The following is a 19,112-nucleotide window of genomic DNA, read 5'->3' as shown; positions in this document are numbered from 1 at the left end:
AAGTTAGGAGTCAGATGCCTAAGTGACTGAGCCACTCAGGTGTCCCACCACGTGATATATTTTTATGTAACATATAAGCTCAAGGAAAACAAAGAATTAGAGCGAGTCGCTATATTTTTTATTTACTTGTAAAAGATCTCCTATAACTTTAAAATATTTGCCTCAAATCTGAAGCTCTTGTAGAAGTTAGTAACTTCTGTCTTTGAATAATGTGTTTTATTCTTCTGTTTTAGCCTCTGATTTTTTTTTTATTTTTTAAATATTGTATTTTAACTAATCTCTACACCCACATGGAGTTCAGATCAAGAATCACATGCACACCAACTGAGCAAGCCAGACATCCTAAAAATGATTTTAATATTTATATAATGTTATATAATTATAACATGCAAAGCATAATAATTGCATAATGTTTAGATATATTACCTAGCATATCACCATTTATTTTATGATTTTCTAAATGTTGGTTATCTAGATTTATTTCAAATTTCAGTTATAAATAATAACCCATACCCCTGACATCACGGTTGCACTATAGCTACTAACTTGATATATTAAATAAATTAAAATATTAAAAAGAATAATAACCCAGTGGACATGCTAGCTATTTAGTTATTTATTGTATTTATTTATTCATTCATTCATTCATTCATTCATTTAATTTCCATCCAATTAGTTAGCATATAGTGCAACAATGATTTCAGGAGTAGATTCCTTAACACCCCCAACCTCTGGTTTTTTAATGTAACACTGCTCCTTGTTTTCCCAGCTTTATTGAGATCTAAATGACATATAACATGATATAAGTTTAATGTATGTGATGTAATGATTGATATATGTATAATTGAAAAATAATTACCACATTAAGGTTAGTTAACACATCTGTCACCTCACACAGTTAACTGTGTGTGTGTGTTGGGGGGTGTGTGGATGGGTGTGGGTGTGTGGTTAGAACTTTCAAGGTTCACTGTCAGTAACTTTCAAATATATACAATACAGGATTGTTAACTATAATCACTATGCTCTTTAAATATTAAAATCAGTCAGTGGATATTTAATAAGAAACTACCATGTGTTCTACTAAGCTTGTGAGAATACCAAAGTTCACATGGCTAAGATTTCTAACCATCTGGAAAGATATGCCTAATATATCAAAAAATTCAATAAGATCTAAAACAGAATTTTAAAAAACACTATATATTTTAGTAATTTTGTGGTATGGTAGACACAAGGATAAAGGTGCTAAGTTTATCCTCCATGTTTAAACTTTTAAAATCTTCATATATTATTTATCAATTAAATTCACTTACCTACTTGATTCTTTTAAATTCCAAATATCTTCAACTATTTCTCATAGCCTAGAATTTTCAAAAAGGATATTGTTTCTTGATAAAACTTTTTAGTTAGACAAGTTTTCTAATTCTAGTTCTGTCACTGACTTAGAGATCATAAATAGGACCTTAAAATATGACCTATCTGAAAGCAAGGACTGCATGATACATAGAATCCCATTTTATTGTTCAATCTATGATATATCATTTGTTTCTCTTTCTCAGTTTTGAGGTGTATTAGGCCTCAGTACTGAGGTGGTCCTTAGTCTATTTGTAGGCTTTAGTGTTTTATAGTCATGTATTTTTTTAATGTTATAAATACTACTGTACTTCTTTTATCATTTAGATTATTTTTCCAGTTTCTGACTCATAAGAATTAAATATACTTTCTGTTCGCTATTTTTCTTATATCCTCACTGTTAGGAGCTGTGTTAATCACATATTTCATGGAACATCAGGGTGAGGATGCCAGTGATCCAATCTGGTTCCAGTAGGCTACTGAAAACAATAAATTCTTTGGTTTGTGGTTAATTTTCTTTTGCAAAATGCACGTTGTCTCTTGGAATTAATGATAGTTCACAGACAGTATATTCTAGACTTAAAATTGAAATAGGGAGGTCAAAATATTTTCTAAATTAGAGTGTATAAGCATTTGATTCATGAGGTTAAAGTCTTAATGTATTAATTTGAGTGTGTTATACCAAAAAGATTAATTATATCCATGATTTAATCATGTTCATGATTTCTTATTCCCAGGTAATGAAAACTACAAACAAATAGCAATGTGTGTTCTTTACCACATTAGCATGGATGATCGCTTTAAATCAATGTTTGCATACACTGACTGTATACCACAGGTAAGTGGTTTGAGTGTTTTTTAAAAGCATTAAAAAAATAGGTATTTTCCATTTTCTTCTCTTGATTTTCCAGATACATTTTTCCCTAAAAAAATTCCCTCTTAAACATAATATGAGTTTGTGATAGAAAAATTGGAAAATAGGGAGCAGTATAAAATGAAAATAACTTTGTTATCCCAAACTCAGAGATAACCATTTAACATTTTGGTATATTTCCTTCTACAGAGTTAAGAAATAACATATTGAGATTATATACAGTATGTATTATATATTACTTTATTTACTTACTAGGTCACAATGTATTCTCCCATGTCATTGAACAGTCTTCAAAAATTATTTCTCATAGTTATATGATATTCTGTTGCTTAAATGTATCATTATTTAATAATTGTTAAATTGTGTGTTTTTTCCAGTTTATCACATAAAAACAGATGTAAGTAAACTTAGGTAAACAGATGAAGTAAGGGGAATAAATATCATGGTGTATAAATGCTTATCCACATCCCTGTGTTTTCTTTAATTTAAGGTTCCTAAAAGTAGAATTACTAAGTCAAAGGTACAAACACTTGTGTATTTGACATATTTTCTTCTAAGAAGGCATGTTTGTATTTCCAACTAGCATGTCACTTTTTTCCTTTTTTTAAATTTTATTTTAATTCCAGTATAGTTAATATAAAGTGTTTTATTGGTTTCAGATATACAGTAGTATTCGTACTTCCGTATACACCCAGTGCTCATCACAAGTGCACTCCTTAATCCCTATCACCTATTTCACCCATCCACCCACCCACCTTCCCTTTAGTAACCATCAGTTCTCTATAATTAAGAATCTCTCTGTCTCTTTTGTTTTTCCTTTGCACATTTGTTTTGTTTCTTAAATTTCACATATGAGTGAAATCATATAATATTTGTCTTTCTCTGACTGCTCTTACTTAGCATTATACTCTCTGGCTCTATCCATGTTGTTGCAAATGGCAAGATTTCATTCTTTTTTATGGCTGAGTAATTTGTGTGTGTGTGTGTGTGTGTGTGTGTGTGTGTGTGTGTATAGAAAAAATTTACAAATTATTTATTTATTCATGTCCTTTGCCAATTTTTCCATTGGCACGTTAATATATTTAGTATTAACATATGAAATAACTATTTTAATTCTTTGTCATATTGCTAGTATTTCCTAACTTTGCCTGTTCATTTGGTTTATGTTCAGTGATTTTAAATGATTTATCAAAATTCTTTTATCTTTAAGAAAGATTTTGCTATGACTCAGTTGCTTGATATATTTCATATGTTAGGCCTTTTTATCTTGAAGTAGTTCAGTGATTTTTTTTTTTTTTGCATGGACTATGTTATAAGGATAGAGATTCTATACATATTATACATATTTTGCTTTTAGGGAATATACATTCACAGAATCACTATTTTGCCATCAATCTTTATTAAACTGAGCTCCACTAATTTGAATATCTGATGATTGGAACACTGGTTGGGCCAGTTTTAAATATTACATTATTTTTTATAAAATGGTTTCCTAAAATAGAAAAAGCAAACTTGCAGGGTGTATGGCAAACAATAAAAATAACACTTTAAAAAACACTTTAGGGGGCACCTGGGTGGCTCAGTCAGTTAAGCATTCGACTTCAGCTCAGGTCATGATCTCACAGTTTGTGAGTTTGAGCCCCGCATTGGTCTCTGTGCTGACAGCTCAGACCCCAGAGCCTGCTTCGGATTCTGTCTGTCTGTCTCTCTCTCTCTCTCTCTCTCTCTCTCCCTCTCTCTCCCCCTCCCTCCCTCTCTCCCTCCCTCCCTCCCTCCCCCTTCCCTGCTCATGCTCTCTCTCTCTCTCAAAAATAAATAAAGATTAAATCTATATACAAAACAAAAAAACAAAAACCCAACACTTTAGAAGAGTATGAATAGCAAGTCACACTTAGAAAAGTATTTCCTCTTAAGACTCCTGCTAGGCAGTTCCCCATTAAGCTGATATAAGTTATTAAACGTATATTACTTGAGAATTAATTAATGTATAGTAAAAAAATCAGCCATAATTTCTCTTTTTATTCTTACTGACAATCTTTTCATTCATCCCAAATTAGTGAGATAGTTCTAAAATTGAATTTGCTATTCCAGAATTTTAACACTTTATCTACATGCAATTAAAAAAACTGATAAACTCTTAAGGGTAATTCTTAGCCTTTTATATCAAGAGGATAAACTAATTATGTTTATAGGAATCGACTTCTTCAAAGAATATAGAGCATATCTTATCTAACAAGGCAAGGCTTCTTATAGAGATAACATATGTCAGAAGTGTAGCCAGTGCAAAAGTGTAATCAATTCTTTGTCAAACAAGTTTTCAATAAAAGAGTAGCCATGTCAAAGGGAGATTACAGGTGATTTACTACAGTCTCACTCCATATGTTCCAAGGGTTTCTGCTTTGCAGTTTCAAGGGTGTTCCTTTTCCAATCCCATTCAGTGTCAGAACTTCATTGACTACAGGATATGAATTGGAAAGCAGCCAAGAAGAATAGTATTCTTGGCCTAGATTGACTGTTTTGTATCCAGATTACACTTAAAGAAAAAAACATTAATAAAAAAGAAATAAATGTAAAAATAAAAAGGGATGGAAAACTTACTCTTGGTGAGTCTTCAAATTGGAGTTATCCTCTCTTAGAATATATAATCTCAACCATAAAACATAAAACTTTATTTTAATAAAGAATTGGAAGTAAGAGCCTCTTTAGGTCATTTCTGAAAAATATTATCACTGCACTTGAAAACTTTGTATGTAGAAAATTCTCCCCTACCTTTGCAAGAACAATATTCATGCATGTTTTCTTGACTAATGATTTTTAACTCAAACGTTTCTGCAGTAGGGGGTTTCAGAACATTTCAGAACATTTATGAACTATATTTCATAAACAAAACCTTCCAAAACCTATTTAGTAGTCAGTATTTTTTATTTTTTTAATAAAATTCAAACCCTTATAGGAACGGTGAGGTGATGTTACCAAATTACATCATAAACATCCTGAAGCTTTTTAGTATGAAGCCATATTTGAGAAACCAAATGGCACTCTCACATATATTTGATCCTACATGCTATCCAGCCTATGACTTATCCTTATAAGGCTCAATTTTGAAATAGTTATGGAAAAGTTGACATGGCTTGATTGCCACCCATTGTGACATGCATTATCGAATAAACAGAATTGTGGAAATAAGTCTGGGATTAAATTGCAATTTCCAAGCTTCCTTCCTAAGTTAAAAAGATACTCCTTTCAGAGGTAGAGGCTGCTCAGAGTAATGTTTTTAAATATAGCAAAGCTTTAAACTACTGGCTGGGGCGCCTGGCTGGCTCAATGGGTAGGGTGTGTGATTCTTGATCTCTGGGTTGTGAGTTTGAGCCCCATGGTGGATTGGAGATTACTTAAAAATAAAATCCTTAAAACAAAACAAAACAAACAAAAGAAAAAAACTTTGTGACAGCAGCTGATTGTACTTATTAAATAAAGCTATATCTAATGTTTGGATCTAGAATTAATGTAATACTTGGTTACATTTGAAATTATGCACATTAATATTTGTTTAGTAAGACTGTCAAGGAGCACCTGGTGGCCCAGTCAGTTGAGCATCTGACTCTTGATTTTGGCTCAGGTTATGATTCCAGGGTCATGGGATCAAGCCCTGTGTCGGGCCCTGTGGCTGAGCGTGGAGCCTGCTTGAGATTCATTCTCTCTCTCTCTCTCTCTCTCTCTCTCCTCTCTCTCTACATCTCTCTCTCTCTCCTCTTTCTCTCACCATCTTTCTCTCTCTCTCCCTCCCTCCTTCTCCCATTCCCCCTCTGCCCCTCTCCCCTGCTCTCTCTTAAAAAAAAAAAAAAAAGAAGAATGTCAAGCATTATAAATGAAAAGCCTAAAATAACTTTGAAAGAAGGAAGCAGCGGTTTCATTAGTCACCCATATTCATTTTAATGACAAAAAAAAAAAGGTGGAATATGGTCTTGTTCTTTAATTACATTAGATATTTATGTAAAGGAGCTTTATAAACCATAAAATACTATACAAAAATACGGTACTCTTAGTAAATATCAATCATTCACATTATTTTGGATCCATTCACTGTCCATTTTAAATACTGCCTTATATGCATTTTATAAGATAAACCTGTAATTAGACTTTTTGTAAATTATTTAATACTCAGAGTAGGTGCTTATATGTTCAATATGCCTCATAATCTCTCCCAGTATTATATTGCTTTTCTTCTTTTGTACTTTAGTGCCTCTAATTACCCAATATATTGTAATTTTTTTCCCTATTATGTCACCATTCTGCAAAATTTGGGGTCCAGGGCTAGTCTGGCTTTATAGATGATCTTAATGGTCTCAGTGGGTGAATTGTTTCAGGTAAGCATTCTTGGGGATAACCAGGAGTTAATAGTTGTATTCTAATAATAGTTAAAAGTACACATTAACAGTTCATTGTTATTTAGACCTCTAAGATGCATGTTTTGTTTAAATAGGTGTAAATGCCATCCAGATGCTTATAAAAGTATTTATTGGTATTAGAATGGCCAATCAAAGTGCATGTTTAGGTAATGATGTCATGGCGTTATTTAATATTTTACCCTGGAACAGTGTGTAAGAATCTTCATAGCGATCCACATGTTTTCTACCACAGTTGTCCTATTTGGCCCCTCTTTGATCTACATGCTTCTTTTTAGCTGAATGCTGGTAAACGTCCTTTCTGACAGCCCCCTTTGCTCCTGCCTGCCATTATCTGCTGAAGTTCAGAAACCAGAGCATCACTTCAAACAGCACAGTTAGGGAGTAGCCAGTCAGAAGAGATTCCTGAGGCATGCAAAGTTCTGCCATAATCATTCAAAGATGTTTGGGTGGGGGGATGGGGGTAGTAGAGGTGTATGTGAATTCAGAGAGCTGTGGGGGTTGGCCTCTGGTCACTGGTAAATAAGTGAAGTCAGGTGCCAGAGAGTCTAGACACAGTGATTTCAGTCTTGAGTCTTTGGTATCTGATACTCAATATGGGACCTGTCTGATTGAGCACTATTGCCTCTTCATTGCACAGGCTGAAGCCCTTTTAGTGCTTTCCTGTTAAATTAGTAAAAGATGACAATGGACATAGTTAAAACAGAACAAATCTAGTTTTAATATTTCCTAGTTGTCAGCAATTACACTTACTTTTGAAGTGCCAGGGGTAGCAATCAAATTAGAGACATAATGTTGCCCATGGAGTTTGAAGGAAACTATTATTTTAAAATGTGAATGCTTTAATTAAAATTGAAGTGTTTCTCTTTCCTATTATGAAAAACTAATTCTATATCATGATACATTTCATTCACATTTAGTCCTAATTTCTCTTGATTTTGGGGGGGGGTAGTTGGATAAGATTTCAAACTGTGCATTATTTTTTAAAAATCTAGCCCCTGATTACTTCACCACAGGATCTAACATAGAAATTACCAAAAGCAAACAAAACCCCTCAGCTTCTAATAGATCATCTAACCCCATTTGCAAGGGCAATTTTCATACTACAAGGTCAATTTCAAGTAAATAGCAACAGATAATTTGCTTTTGTAACAGATTTTTGTTATTATAAAGAAGTTTCTTACATCAGTAAAAATTTGGAAGAAATCTATAGTAAATTTTTAATTAGAGTATGAAAAACATACTAATTCGAGGATTATCACATACATTTTTATTGATTTGTACTTTTAATGGCAATTAACATATAGATAGGTAGCAAAATCTATTAAATGTATATCCAATAGATTAAGATTATTTTAGTTTTGCCGTAGAATTTTTTTTGTTCTATAATATTATTAAGTGTTAATGATTCCTTATCTAAAGATTCTATTAGTAGCAACATTTGTGGTTAAAGAGCTGCCCTCTGGAAAAAGGCATGATATATTGCTAACTACTCACCTGTTACAGTGTTTTGTAGTTTTCAGCATATATATAAGTATAGTTTTGTTAGAACTGTACTTACTTAGGTATAATTTTTTGGAGCAGTTGTAAGTGGATCTGTGTTAATTTTGGTTTCCAGTTGTTCACTGCTAGCACATAGGAATACAATTGATTTTTGTATGTTGACCATACATCCTTTTTGAAACTTAAGTTATCTGAAATTTACAAAGAGAATAATTAAAACAAGATTTAACAGAAGAGGGTCTAACCAGTTAACAAATAGCTGTTATTCACTTCCTGTATATACAGTGCTGTGTTGGATTCACAAGGGCATGCTCATCTAAAAAGGTATTGTATTGTAGTGCCCTGAGGCAAAACATAAGAAATTGTTAGGTAACAAATTTTAGGACTGACTTTCCTATGTCTTAGCCATTTGACTTAGAGAAAAATGTCTTTACATAGTATACACTCAGTTAATCTGCTGATTTACCAGTCATAGAAGACTAGCCTCTAAAAACTATAGCATAAAGTTCATTTCTCCTTTATTATAGCAACCATCTTTCATCATGACAAATCTGGATTACAGATAGATGGCATAGGTAGCCTACCTTTTCCTAGATTTCTGCTTTTCTGTCTGTTGCCTTTCAGACCCACCTTCTCTTTCTTTTATCATTAAGTAGAGTTCTTTTCTCATTTTATACCCATGCCCATATGATTGGATCCAGCCTGGAGCTTCAGTAATCAACCATATGTAACAATTCCTAAATCTCCGGTGCAAACATTTCTTATAAACTCAGGGTTGCATTTATAACTTCTACTGAATATCTGTACCACACTATCACATAGGCAGCTTATTAAACTCAACACATCTAAAACCAAAATGACTGTCTTCCCTTTAAAGTCTTCCTACTCTAGTTTCTCCTGTTTGGTAAATGTGGACACCACTGTCCATGTTGGTGCTCAGTGCAGAAACCTGGGAGTCATCTTTGACCCTTCCTCTCCCTTAACCCCAACATCTAGTCAGTTATTAAATCCCATTTTGATTCTCGTTCCTAAATATAGCTTTAATCCATCCTTTTATCTCCATCCTGTGGCCCCATGTGGTCCAAGAGTCATCATCTTACCTGCACTTTTCCTCTAGGCTCCTAGATGGTTTTCCTACATTTTCTCACTCTGTTTCAGTCTGTTTTCCACACTGGCCAGACCTTTTTGAAACACAGATCTTATCCTACCATTTTACTTACTTAGAAGCCTTTAATGGCTTCCTATGATCTTTACAATGAAGCCCCAAATCTTTAACATGTACTTCATAGACCCTGCATGATTTGGCTTTTACCTTCTTATATCTGAACACTATTTCACTCACTCCCAACCATGCTTGCCTTCTTTTCTTCTTTCTTACCTTGTATCCTTTGCACAAGCTATTTTTTTTTTTTTGCTCAGAATGCTCTACTTCTACATAATATTTTGAATTCCTTAAATGCAAAGGCTGTATCTAATATTCCTCCTGTATTTTCCATTGTACTCAGTAGTTTACATCTAATACCGAACATCTAGTAGTTCATCAACCATTTATTCATTCAGTAGTCCATAGTGAGAGCTCACCACTTATATGTTGAAATGTATTATATTATTCCCATCACAGAATCTAAGATAATACATTGTAATAAAATACATCTGGTGTTTTTGATGCTTTTCTGTGTGGTTTTTTGAATAAAATATTCCATGTGCTTTTTGCTAGTTAATGAAGATGCTGTTTGAATGTTCAGATGAACGAATTGACTTGGAACTCATTTCTTTCTGCATTAATCTTGCTGCTAACAAAAGGAATGTACAGCTTATCTGTGAAGGTTAGTGCCTTTGAGCTTCATAGATAACCTTTAATCATATGGCAACTGGCAAATTCTGGAAAAGAAACAAGGAGTTAAGAATTACAGTAGCTGTGTAAATCCTATTTTTAAGTAGTTTTAAAAATTATAGCTTTAATCTTTAAAGGTCAGATAGATTCAGAACAAATACTCTTATATCATGAGAGAAATACTTACCTTTAGTAATATTTTTATAAACCAGGGTTTAGTTACCCTTAATTAAATTTCATTTTTAAAAACATTTCTAGATGAAACAAAACTTTTTATTTGCAAAACAATCTGTTACAGTGTAAGATAATAACAATAAAAATGTATCATATTTGTTTCTATAATACCTTTGTAAAATAGCTTGTCATGCATTATGATATTTCAGAATCTGCTCAATAGTTTTTTTCTTATTTGGAAAGTATACATATTTGTTTTCTGTTTTTTGTTTTTTTAAGGGACAAATGAGCAAATAGGAAAAAATTAAAATCTTTTCTTCCACTATCCAGAGATAATCATAGGTAAAATTTTGGTACAATGCTTCTGCAGATTTTTAAGATAAAATTTGGTTTTTGTATCTATATATGGTGACATTTTTTTAAGTTATATCTTGAATCTCATTCCATGTGATTAGATATTTTATATAAAATAATTGCCAATAGTGGCAGAATAATCCTTTAAAGGATTTTCTATAATTTAATCAGCTATTTTGGATATTTAGTTTGTTGCCACTTCTTTTCTGAAACAAACCATGTTGCAGTAGTTTTCCTTTCTCTGAAACTTCATATTTCGATTTTTATGTTCTTAGGATACATTTCAAAAAGCATTTACATTTTTAAAATTTGTGGTGCATATTCCATACACAGAAGAGCACATACTGTGTGATACCATGTATATGAAATTCTACAGCAGGTAAAATTAATCTATGTTTAAAAAGAAGAAAGAGAAGGGGCGCCTGGGTGGCTCAGTCGGTTAAGTGTCCGACTTGGCTCAGGTCATGATCTCACGGTCCGTGAGTTTGAGCCCCGCATCAAGCTCTGTGCTGACAGCTCAGAGCCTGGAGCCTGCTTCAGATTCTATGTCTCCCTCTCTCTGCCCCACCCCTGCTCATACTCTGTCTCTCTCTGTCTCAATAATAAATAAAAACATTAAAAAAAAATTTTTTTTAAAAAGAAGAAAGAGAAGGAAAATAGGAGGAAGAGGAAAAGGAGAAGTAAAGTGATTACATTTGAGGACGAAAATTGAGAAGGGACACTTTCTGGAATGAATGGAAATGTCTGTATCTTGATATGGGTATGAATTACCCAGGGGCACACATTTAATCAAAATTAATCTATTGTACACTTAAGATTCAGGCATTTTACTGTATGTAAATTGGGGTTTTTTTGAGAACTGTAAACTAAACAAATTTTATTAAACTTAAATGAACCTTAATTCTATTGGAGGAGTTTTCTGGTTTTTTGCAGGAAATGGGCTAAAGATGCTCATGAAGAGGGCTCTGAAGTTTAAGGATCCATTGCTGATGAAAATGATTAGGAACATTTCCCAGCATGATGGACCAACTAAAAATTTATTTATTGTGAGTATAGTTTCTTTCTTTCTATTAAAACAGCCTGAGAATTGAAGCTTTAAAGTCCTACATTTGGAAATAAAACTCTTACTGAGCTCTTATCAATATTAACTCATGACCCAAGTTGGTTCTTTTGTTATAAACTTTCTTGTAAGTTTAGCTTCCAGAAATCCCATGCTCAATTTTAGAGTTGTTTTCACTTTATGATCCCAACCCCTAACACTTCTGTCCTCACTCTACTTGTCTTGCCTTTTAAACAAGTGACTCCTGAGGCACCTGGCTGGCCCAGTTGGAAGAGTATGCAACTCTTGATCTCAGGGTTGTGAGTTTGAGCCCCACTTTGGGTATAGAGGTAACTAAAAAAATATATAATAAACTTTAAACCAATGATTCCTATAGCAATTTGGCTCAAGATTATTAAAACAAGAGAATCACATTTGATACTTAATTTTTCTTCCTGTGGATTACATTATTAGATTGGTTCTTCTGCAGAAATCATATTTTAAATTTGTATTAAAATTCTGTTTTATTTAGGATTATGTTGGGGACCTTGCAGCCCAGATCTCTAATGATGAGGAAGAGGAGTTTGTGATTGAATGTCTGGGAACTCTTGCAAATTTGACCATTCCAGACTTAGACTGGGAATTGGTTCTTAAGGAGTACAAGTTGGTCCCATACCTCAAGGATAAACTAAAACCAGGTCTGTGCTAAGTATTTCCATTTTGCGTAATCATTAAGTTATTTCTATTTCTTTCTGTTGCGGCTGAGAGCAACTGCTAGAGCAGTATTTTGTGACCATTATTATACTAGGTAATGTGTTTTCTTCCCACACCTCAACTTTCAGCTCTAGTTCTAGTTTCTTCCTCCCAGAAAGGTGATCACTAGGTCTCCTGTTAGATGTATGTACTCTTTTTCCTAAAAACGTGTTATCTTAATATTGGTTTCCTTTCCCTTCCCTGCTTATTTTTTTATCCTGCCTTTTAAAAATTACCAAATACCATATCCTCTTTGCATGCATGCATACCTGTGAACACACAAAGTTCTTTGAGCCATTCAAATGACTCTTCGGTTTTCTGTATTTACATTGTCATTCGTTTACATTTTCAGAGAGGTGTTATCACTTCAGTGCTGCCCTCCCTTACTATTATGAACTATCTTCTTCATTGAGCATAGAAATGGGAAGAAAGGACAAAGTTATAAGCATGTTAAGGATTCATAAGAACTGATTTAATAGCTTACAGTATATTCTCTGTGCATTGAAGTTTTGGCAGTATAAATGGATTTGGATCAAGACATTGCAATGAAAACTTTCTGTGGTTTGACTTTATTAGGTGCTGCAGAAGATGACCTTGTTTTAGAAGTGGTTATAATGATTGGAACTGTATCTATGGATGACTCTTGTGCTGCATTGCTAGCCAAATCTGGGATAATCCCTGCACTCATTGAATTGCTAAATGGTAAATTATAATTTGTTTCAATTTACTTTTGTTAATATATGAACAGGCTATTTACATTTTTAAATATAAAAGATCTGCAATCATGAAATACTAATATTCTGTCCTTCTGTTGAGCTTTGTGTTGATTGAATTGTATCTCCTATCTTTTTTTAATGTCTTGATTTCTAATCAGGAAGGTTCATTTGGAAGCATCCTATTCCCTTCTAGGTCCAATGCTGTCCTCTAAACGTTCCGTGGTGAAGGAAATGTTCTCTATTTGCACTGTCTAACACATGTGGCTGTTGAGTGCTTGAGATGTGGCTATTGGGACTGAGAACTTGAATTTTGTATTTAATTTTAATTCAATTAGCCACAGTGGCTATGGTTACAGAATTGGGCAATGAGGCCTAGATGGAATTTTTCCCTTAACTTCGTATTGCTTTTAAGGGGCCAGGGTTCATTGTTTTCCACACTGCATACAAAATCTAACTGAATCTAATATTATTCTATTAGCATCAAGTTCTCTAGGACTCTGTGTTAGTCTACTTAGGCTTCCATAACAAAATACCATAGACTGGATTGCCTAAACAAATAAATTTATTTTCTCATAGTTCTGGAGGCTGGGAAGTCCAGGATCAAAGTATCAGCCAATTTGGTTCCTGGTGAGGCCTTTCTTCCTGACTTCCAGAAGGCCACCTTCTTGGTGTGTCATCACATCCTCACAGAGCAGAGAGTGTGAGCTAGCAAGAGCGAGCACACGCACAGTGCTCTGGTATCTCTTTTTAAGGGATACTAATCCTGTGGGATCAGAACTCCACCCTTATGACCTCATTTAACCTTAATTACTTCCTTATAGACCTGTCTCCAAATTGGAGTCACATTTAGGTTAGGGCTTTAAGGTAGGGATTTTGGAAGGTATGGGAAGCCTGAAATAACATTCTAATCTCAGGCTTTCCTGCCAGGTATAATAAATCTGCATTTTGTATTATTTTTCATAGATTTTTTTGAAGTATAACAAGAAAAATACAAAAATATAGCTCAATGAATTTTCAAAATGAGCACACCCATGTTACTTCCACTCACATGAGGAAATAAAATATCACCATCACCCTAGAAGTCCCTCTTCTGCCATTTCCCAGTCATTATCACCCTCTCCAAACTGGTGTCTATCCTTTCTTTTGTCACATGTAGATTACTTTTGCCTGGTGCTGAGCTTTATATAAGTAGAATCCAGGGTTTTTTGGTCATACGTTATAAAGTGAGATTCATCTATGTTGTGTTAAGAAGTGTGTTTCTTCTCATTGCTCTGCAAATATACGACTGTTTATCCTTTCTACTATTGGCAAACGATAGGGTGGCTTTTGGGGTTTTTTTTTTTGATAGGAGAAGGGCTATTATAAATATTGCTTCTATGAACATTCTTAAACTTTTCATTTGATGAATATATGTATTCATTCCTTTTGGACATATGACTAGGAGTAGAATTGTTAGGTCATAGAGTCTATATAAGTTTAGCTTGAGTAAATAATGCCAATCTGTTTTTCAAAGTAGTTGAGTCAGTTTTCGGTCCCACCAGCAATGTGCAAAAGTTCCAGTTGTTCTGCATCACCCTCATGTCTGGGCAATATCAGTCTGTTTAATTGTAGCCTTCAGAGTGGTGGTTTTAATTTGCATTTCCCTAATGACTAATAATTGAGTACCTGTTTGTGTTTATTGGTCAGTTCATTATGGCTAATAAAGTTAAATACCTATTTAAGTCTTTTGCCCATTTCTCTCTTTTGAATTTTTAAGTTTGATTTATAAATTCTTTAACATAATGCATTTAATAGGTCATCTAGAGATAATACCTCCATATTTTGAAGTGTTCCTACATATTGTGTGTGTGTGTGTGTGTGTGTGTGTGTGTGTATATATATATATATATATATATATATGTATATGTGTATATATGTGTGTGTGTGTGTGTGTGTATACACACACATATTTACTTTGGTCCACCCTTCTCCCAGCCAGGAGTTTTCCAAATGAGAAACAATTAAAAGAGAGACTAGGTGGTTGGGAGGTGTAAATGAAGACAATGTAGTTGGCAGAGTGAGAATGAAAATTTTGTGATGAGCTGGAGAAATCTGAAACAGAATGACTGGTTTTCTTGAATTGCTGTTCCCCCTCGATTATGATTGAGGGAGCTGAGACATGTACAAGGCAAGCTGACAGAGCCAGCTCACAGTGTCTTACTGTGTCTTAATGTTCTCTGCCATGAGGTTATCATGAACAGAGGCTATATGCTTCTCTTTTTAAGAAATACATGGATTTCCGGGAATATAGTCAATAATACTATAATAATTTATGATGTCAGGTGGTGACTACACTTACCATGGTGAGTATTGAGTGAATTTTTTCTCATTGGCAAGTTAGTGAGGGAAATCCTTTGGAACAGATTGGACTTTAAGGGTCCCGCACTTTATTCTACACAAATAGCTAATGCTCTGTTGACCTGTAAATCTGTGTCTAACAGGTATCATTGAACAAATGCCAGGAGTTGATACAAAACTATTAATAAATGAAATTTCATAACCAGTACCTAAAAATTAGATTTCTATAAGTATTTGCTTTTGCCATTATATATTAATCAGTGGGTATCAGCTAACCTATTAAACTATTCTTTATATAATATTAAACATTAATTAGCTTATGATATGCAACATTCCTTTTACTATTTATATAATCAGTTACATTAAAACTAAAATAACTTATTTCATGACAATAAGTAAAATTTAATGTTGTTAACATTATTCAAGAATAATACCTCTTGGGGTACCTGGGTGGCTCAGTGGGTTAAGCATCCGACTTAGCCTCAGGTCATGATCTCACAGTTTGTGAGTTCGAGCCCTGCGTCGGGCTCTGTGCTGACAGCTCGGAGCCCAGAGCCTGCTTCAAGTTCTGTGTCTCCCTCTCTGTCTCTGCCCCTTCCCCGCTCACACTCTGTCTCCCTTTCTCCCTCAAAAATAAATAAACATTAGAAAAAATTTTTGTAAGTTTTTCTACCAAAACCTTAGAATTTAGAAGGTGTGATTTTTTTTTTAAGAACTGTTTTTCTCATGAGGAGTCAACATTATACAGACAAAATATAGAACCAGATTTATTTCATAAATTAGAATTATTTAAAAAATTCTTACGATGGACAAAAAACAAGTGTTGGTAAGTGTCGCCATTTCACATTAGGGCCATAGAAGTTAATTTAATCAAGGTATTTATACCTGGAGGCAAAATCTGGTGAGAATTAATTACAGAGAAACACTGGTACTGTGTGTGTTCTTACACCAGTCTTGTCCTTCAGTGCTTCCTAAGTCCAGCCTGATCTTTTGAGACCATCTCAAGTAGTCTGATGTAAACTCAGAGCAGATATAATTTCTTTTTTACAAAATCTTAGTTTTATCTTTGTATTTCAAAGTAATTTTACCTATGTAGTTTAACTATAACCAAATTTACTAAAACTTCTGAAAATGTGTTATAAAATTTCCTGATCATCATCATGGAATTTAGAAAAATATCTAAATAAAGATATAAATGATATATGCCACCCATATATTATAAATAAATTGATTACCCTTTACTTGTCTCCTGTCCCTTTTAGTTTTCTCATTCTCCACTATTCCAATCGATGTATTTCACTTTTGTATAGAACTATAGAATTCTCTTATTTGACGTTTTCTGCTTCCTTTCAGCCCAACAAGAAGATGATGAATTTGTGTGTCAGATAATTTATGTCTTCTACCAGATGGTTTTTCACCAAGCCACAAGAGATGTCATAATCAAGGAAACACGTATCCTTTTAATGTTTACGACAGATAATGACATTTCACATATTCAGAAAAGATGCATCTTTACATATTTTTTCCTAGCAAATGTTCAAATGATGTGGGAAATACCAAGCCCCAAAATAATTTCAGAGGGCAAGCTATTTTTCATGGAAGCTCTTGACCCCAAGTCAGCGTACAGGTAGAATAGCACAAGCGATTTTATTAACTTATTGGGCTGTGATTCCTAAGAACTTAACAAACATATCAGAACTTTCTTCTCTGTTAACATAATTTAACTATCAGATGTTCCTGGTACTATTCTTAGTACTCTTTCAATCTTAATGTGTTCACTCTACAAATCTATTCCCGTGGCTTCAGCTACCAACTATATGCTAAGTATTTAGTATCTTCAAATTCTCTTTCTTGAGTCCCAGGCATTTGTTTCTAACTGCCATCTGGATGTCTTCCACCTGTTGAAAGAGCTGTTACATGTATTACAATCAAAGAACCCGAATTCTAAGTTACCTTTGCCACTTACAAGCTGCAGGACCTTGGATATGTTATTTAACCTCCCTTGAGTATAAAATCTTGCATCTATAAAATGACCATAATCTGATAAAAATGATGGGAACATCTCCTGCCTCGTATGATTGTTATAAGTACTGATGGATTTAAAGTGCCTGTAATTCTTTCCAACACACAGAGATACTCAATAAGTGAGAGTTTATCATTATTGCATTGAAAAGGGTACTTGATAATGCCAACATCCTCCCCTGTATCCTCCTTCTGTGTTCACAGTGGATAATAACAGTACCATCCATCAGTCTCGTAGCTGAGCATTTTGTGTCTGCTACCTCTTTTATGACACATAATTGGACATTCGTAATGCAGACATCTGCCAAAACACTATTAACAGATAGTGTTTTAAGTGCTAGATTTATAAAAAAGTCAGTCCCTGTACTCAAAGAGTTTATAGTCTAATTGGAGAGACAGACAAGTAAATAAGAAATATTAAATTATAACCCAGTGTAGCAATGTCATAAAGGTATATGCATTGGGCAGGAAAGAATATGTATATCCAAGGATATATATAGAACCGAGTCGGGGGATGTCATATAATGCTGGCAGCAGAAGTGATATCTAAGCTGCATCTCTCTGTGTGTGTGTGTGCATGTGTGTGAGTGTGTGTGTCTGTGTGTGTGTGTGTGTTATTGTGGTCATCTGCATGTTTGTGTACCCCCCCCAAAAAAAAAAAACTACTTTTGAACTCCTCTAGTAAAATACTTATTTACCCATGTGAAAAATCTAAACTTAAGATAACCTTAATCTGTTTTTCTAGAGTTCCCCCTTTAACTCTACAGTGCACAATTTTCTCTTAGCACACCCAAATTTTTCATCATTTATCAGATAGGACCCATCTTCTTGCCTCTTTGTGTGCCTTATCAACCTCAAATGCATTTCTCTCTTTCTTTACCTAATAATCTCCAGCTCATTAAAGGTAGATTTATAAGCCATCTTTAAAGTTAAGCCTTTCTAATCCAGTTAAGCCTCCCTCCTTCCCAGTAGGAGTAATTTATTTTCACCTCCAGTAAAGAACTTTAAATTGTGTATTTATATGCCTGTCTTTACCAAAGGTTTTGAGCTCTTCAAGCTCGAGGACAAGCTTTTGTTTTCCTCATCTTTATACTCAAAATTTAACATAGCACCTAGCATGTGGGTAGTACTTAGGTCAGTGAACACATGTGTCTAAAATTAATTAATTTTAAAATTAATACATTAGAAGACTTTTTTTTTCTTTTGCATGATGATGGGCCATCGCTCAAAACATTATTTTAAAGTCCTCTGATCTTACATTCAAAGTCAATGACACATGCTTTAAGTATCATCTTTGGAGAAAATTGCCTTGTTTTTGAGATTAATTACTGGGAGTCTCTGAGAGTCAAGTCTGAGTAACAAGTCTAAACTCAGAATTGTTGATTTCAGTATGGGCTATCAATAATGCAAACACTGTTTTGCCTTAACTAGAGAGAGCTTCCTTTATCATAAGTAATATTTTTTAAATGTGGCTTATAAACTGACTCAGGAAAATAAATTCTAGATACACTCTTTTGAGCAGTATTAACATTAGAATAAATTCCTTCTCCCCAGTGGTGTTCCAGGGATTTTTTTTTTTGTATTAATAGTTGCTTCATGAAAAAAGGTTCTGTGATAAATGAATATGGAAAACACTGAATTAAACAGGTTTTCTTGCTACAGGGTCTTCTTGGAAAACTTAATATGCTTTTCTGGGTTGAGCGAATCTGAAATGATATTTTATAACAGAATATTTCTATAACTACAGAAG

General features: G+C 33.8%; 1 protein-coding gene across 3 annotated transcripts in view; it reads left to right on the top strand.

The window, feature by feature from the left end:
* KIFAP3 (kinesin associated protein 3) overlaps positions 1-19,112 on the top strand; it is a 161,092-nt gene that overhangs the window by 88,789 nt on the left and 53,191 nt on the right. For all 3 annotated transcript variants that reach the window (XM_030302531.2, XM_030302533.1, XM_030302532.1), the window contains 6 exons: positions 2,088-2,188; positions 9,851-9,959; positions 11,429-11,541; positions 12,067-12,232; positions 12,864-12,989; positions 16,694-16,792. In XM_030302531.2, the coding sequence (XP_030158391.1) occupies positions 2,088-2,188; positions 9,851-9,959; positions 11,429-11,541; positions 12,067-12,232; positions 12,864-12,989; positions 16,694-16,792 (714 nt within the window). The remainder of the gene's footprint in view (positions 1-2,087; positions 2,189-9,850; positions 9,960-11,428; positions 11,542-12,066; positions 12,233-12,863; positions 12,990-16,693; positions 16,793-19,112) is intronic.

Source organism: Lynx canadensis, chromosome F1 (genome assembly GCF_007474595.2).
Source record: "Lynx canadensis isolate LIC74 chromosome F1, mLynCan4.pri.v2, whole genome shotgun sequence".
NCBI classification, from domain to species: Eukaryota; Metazoa; Chordata; class Mammalia; order Carnivora; family Felidae; genus Lynx; species Lynx canadensis.
The sequence above is the reverse complement of the archived record's forward strand: the minus strand, read 5'-3'. Positions and strand labels throughout refer to the sequence as shown.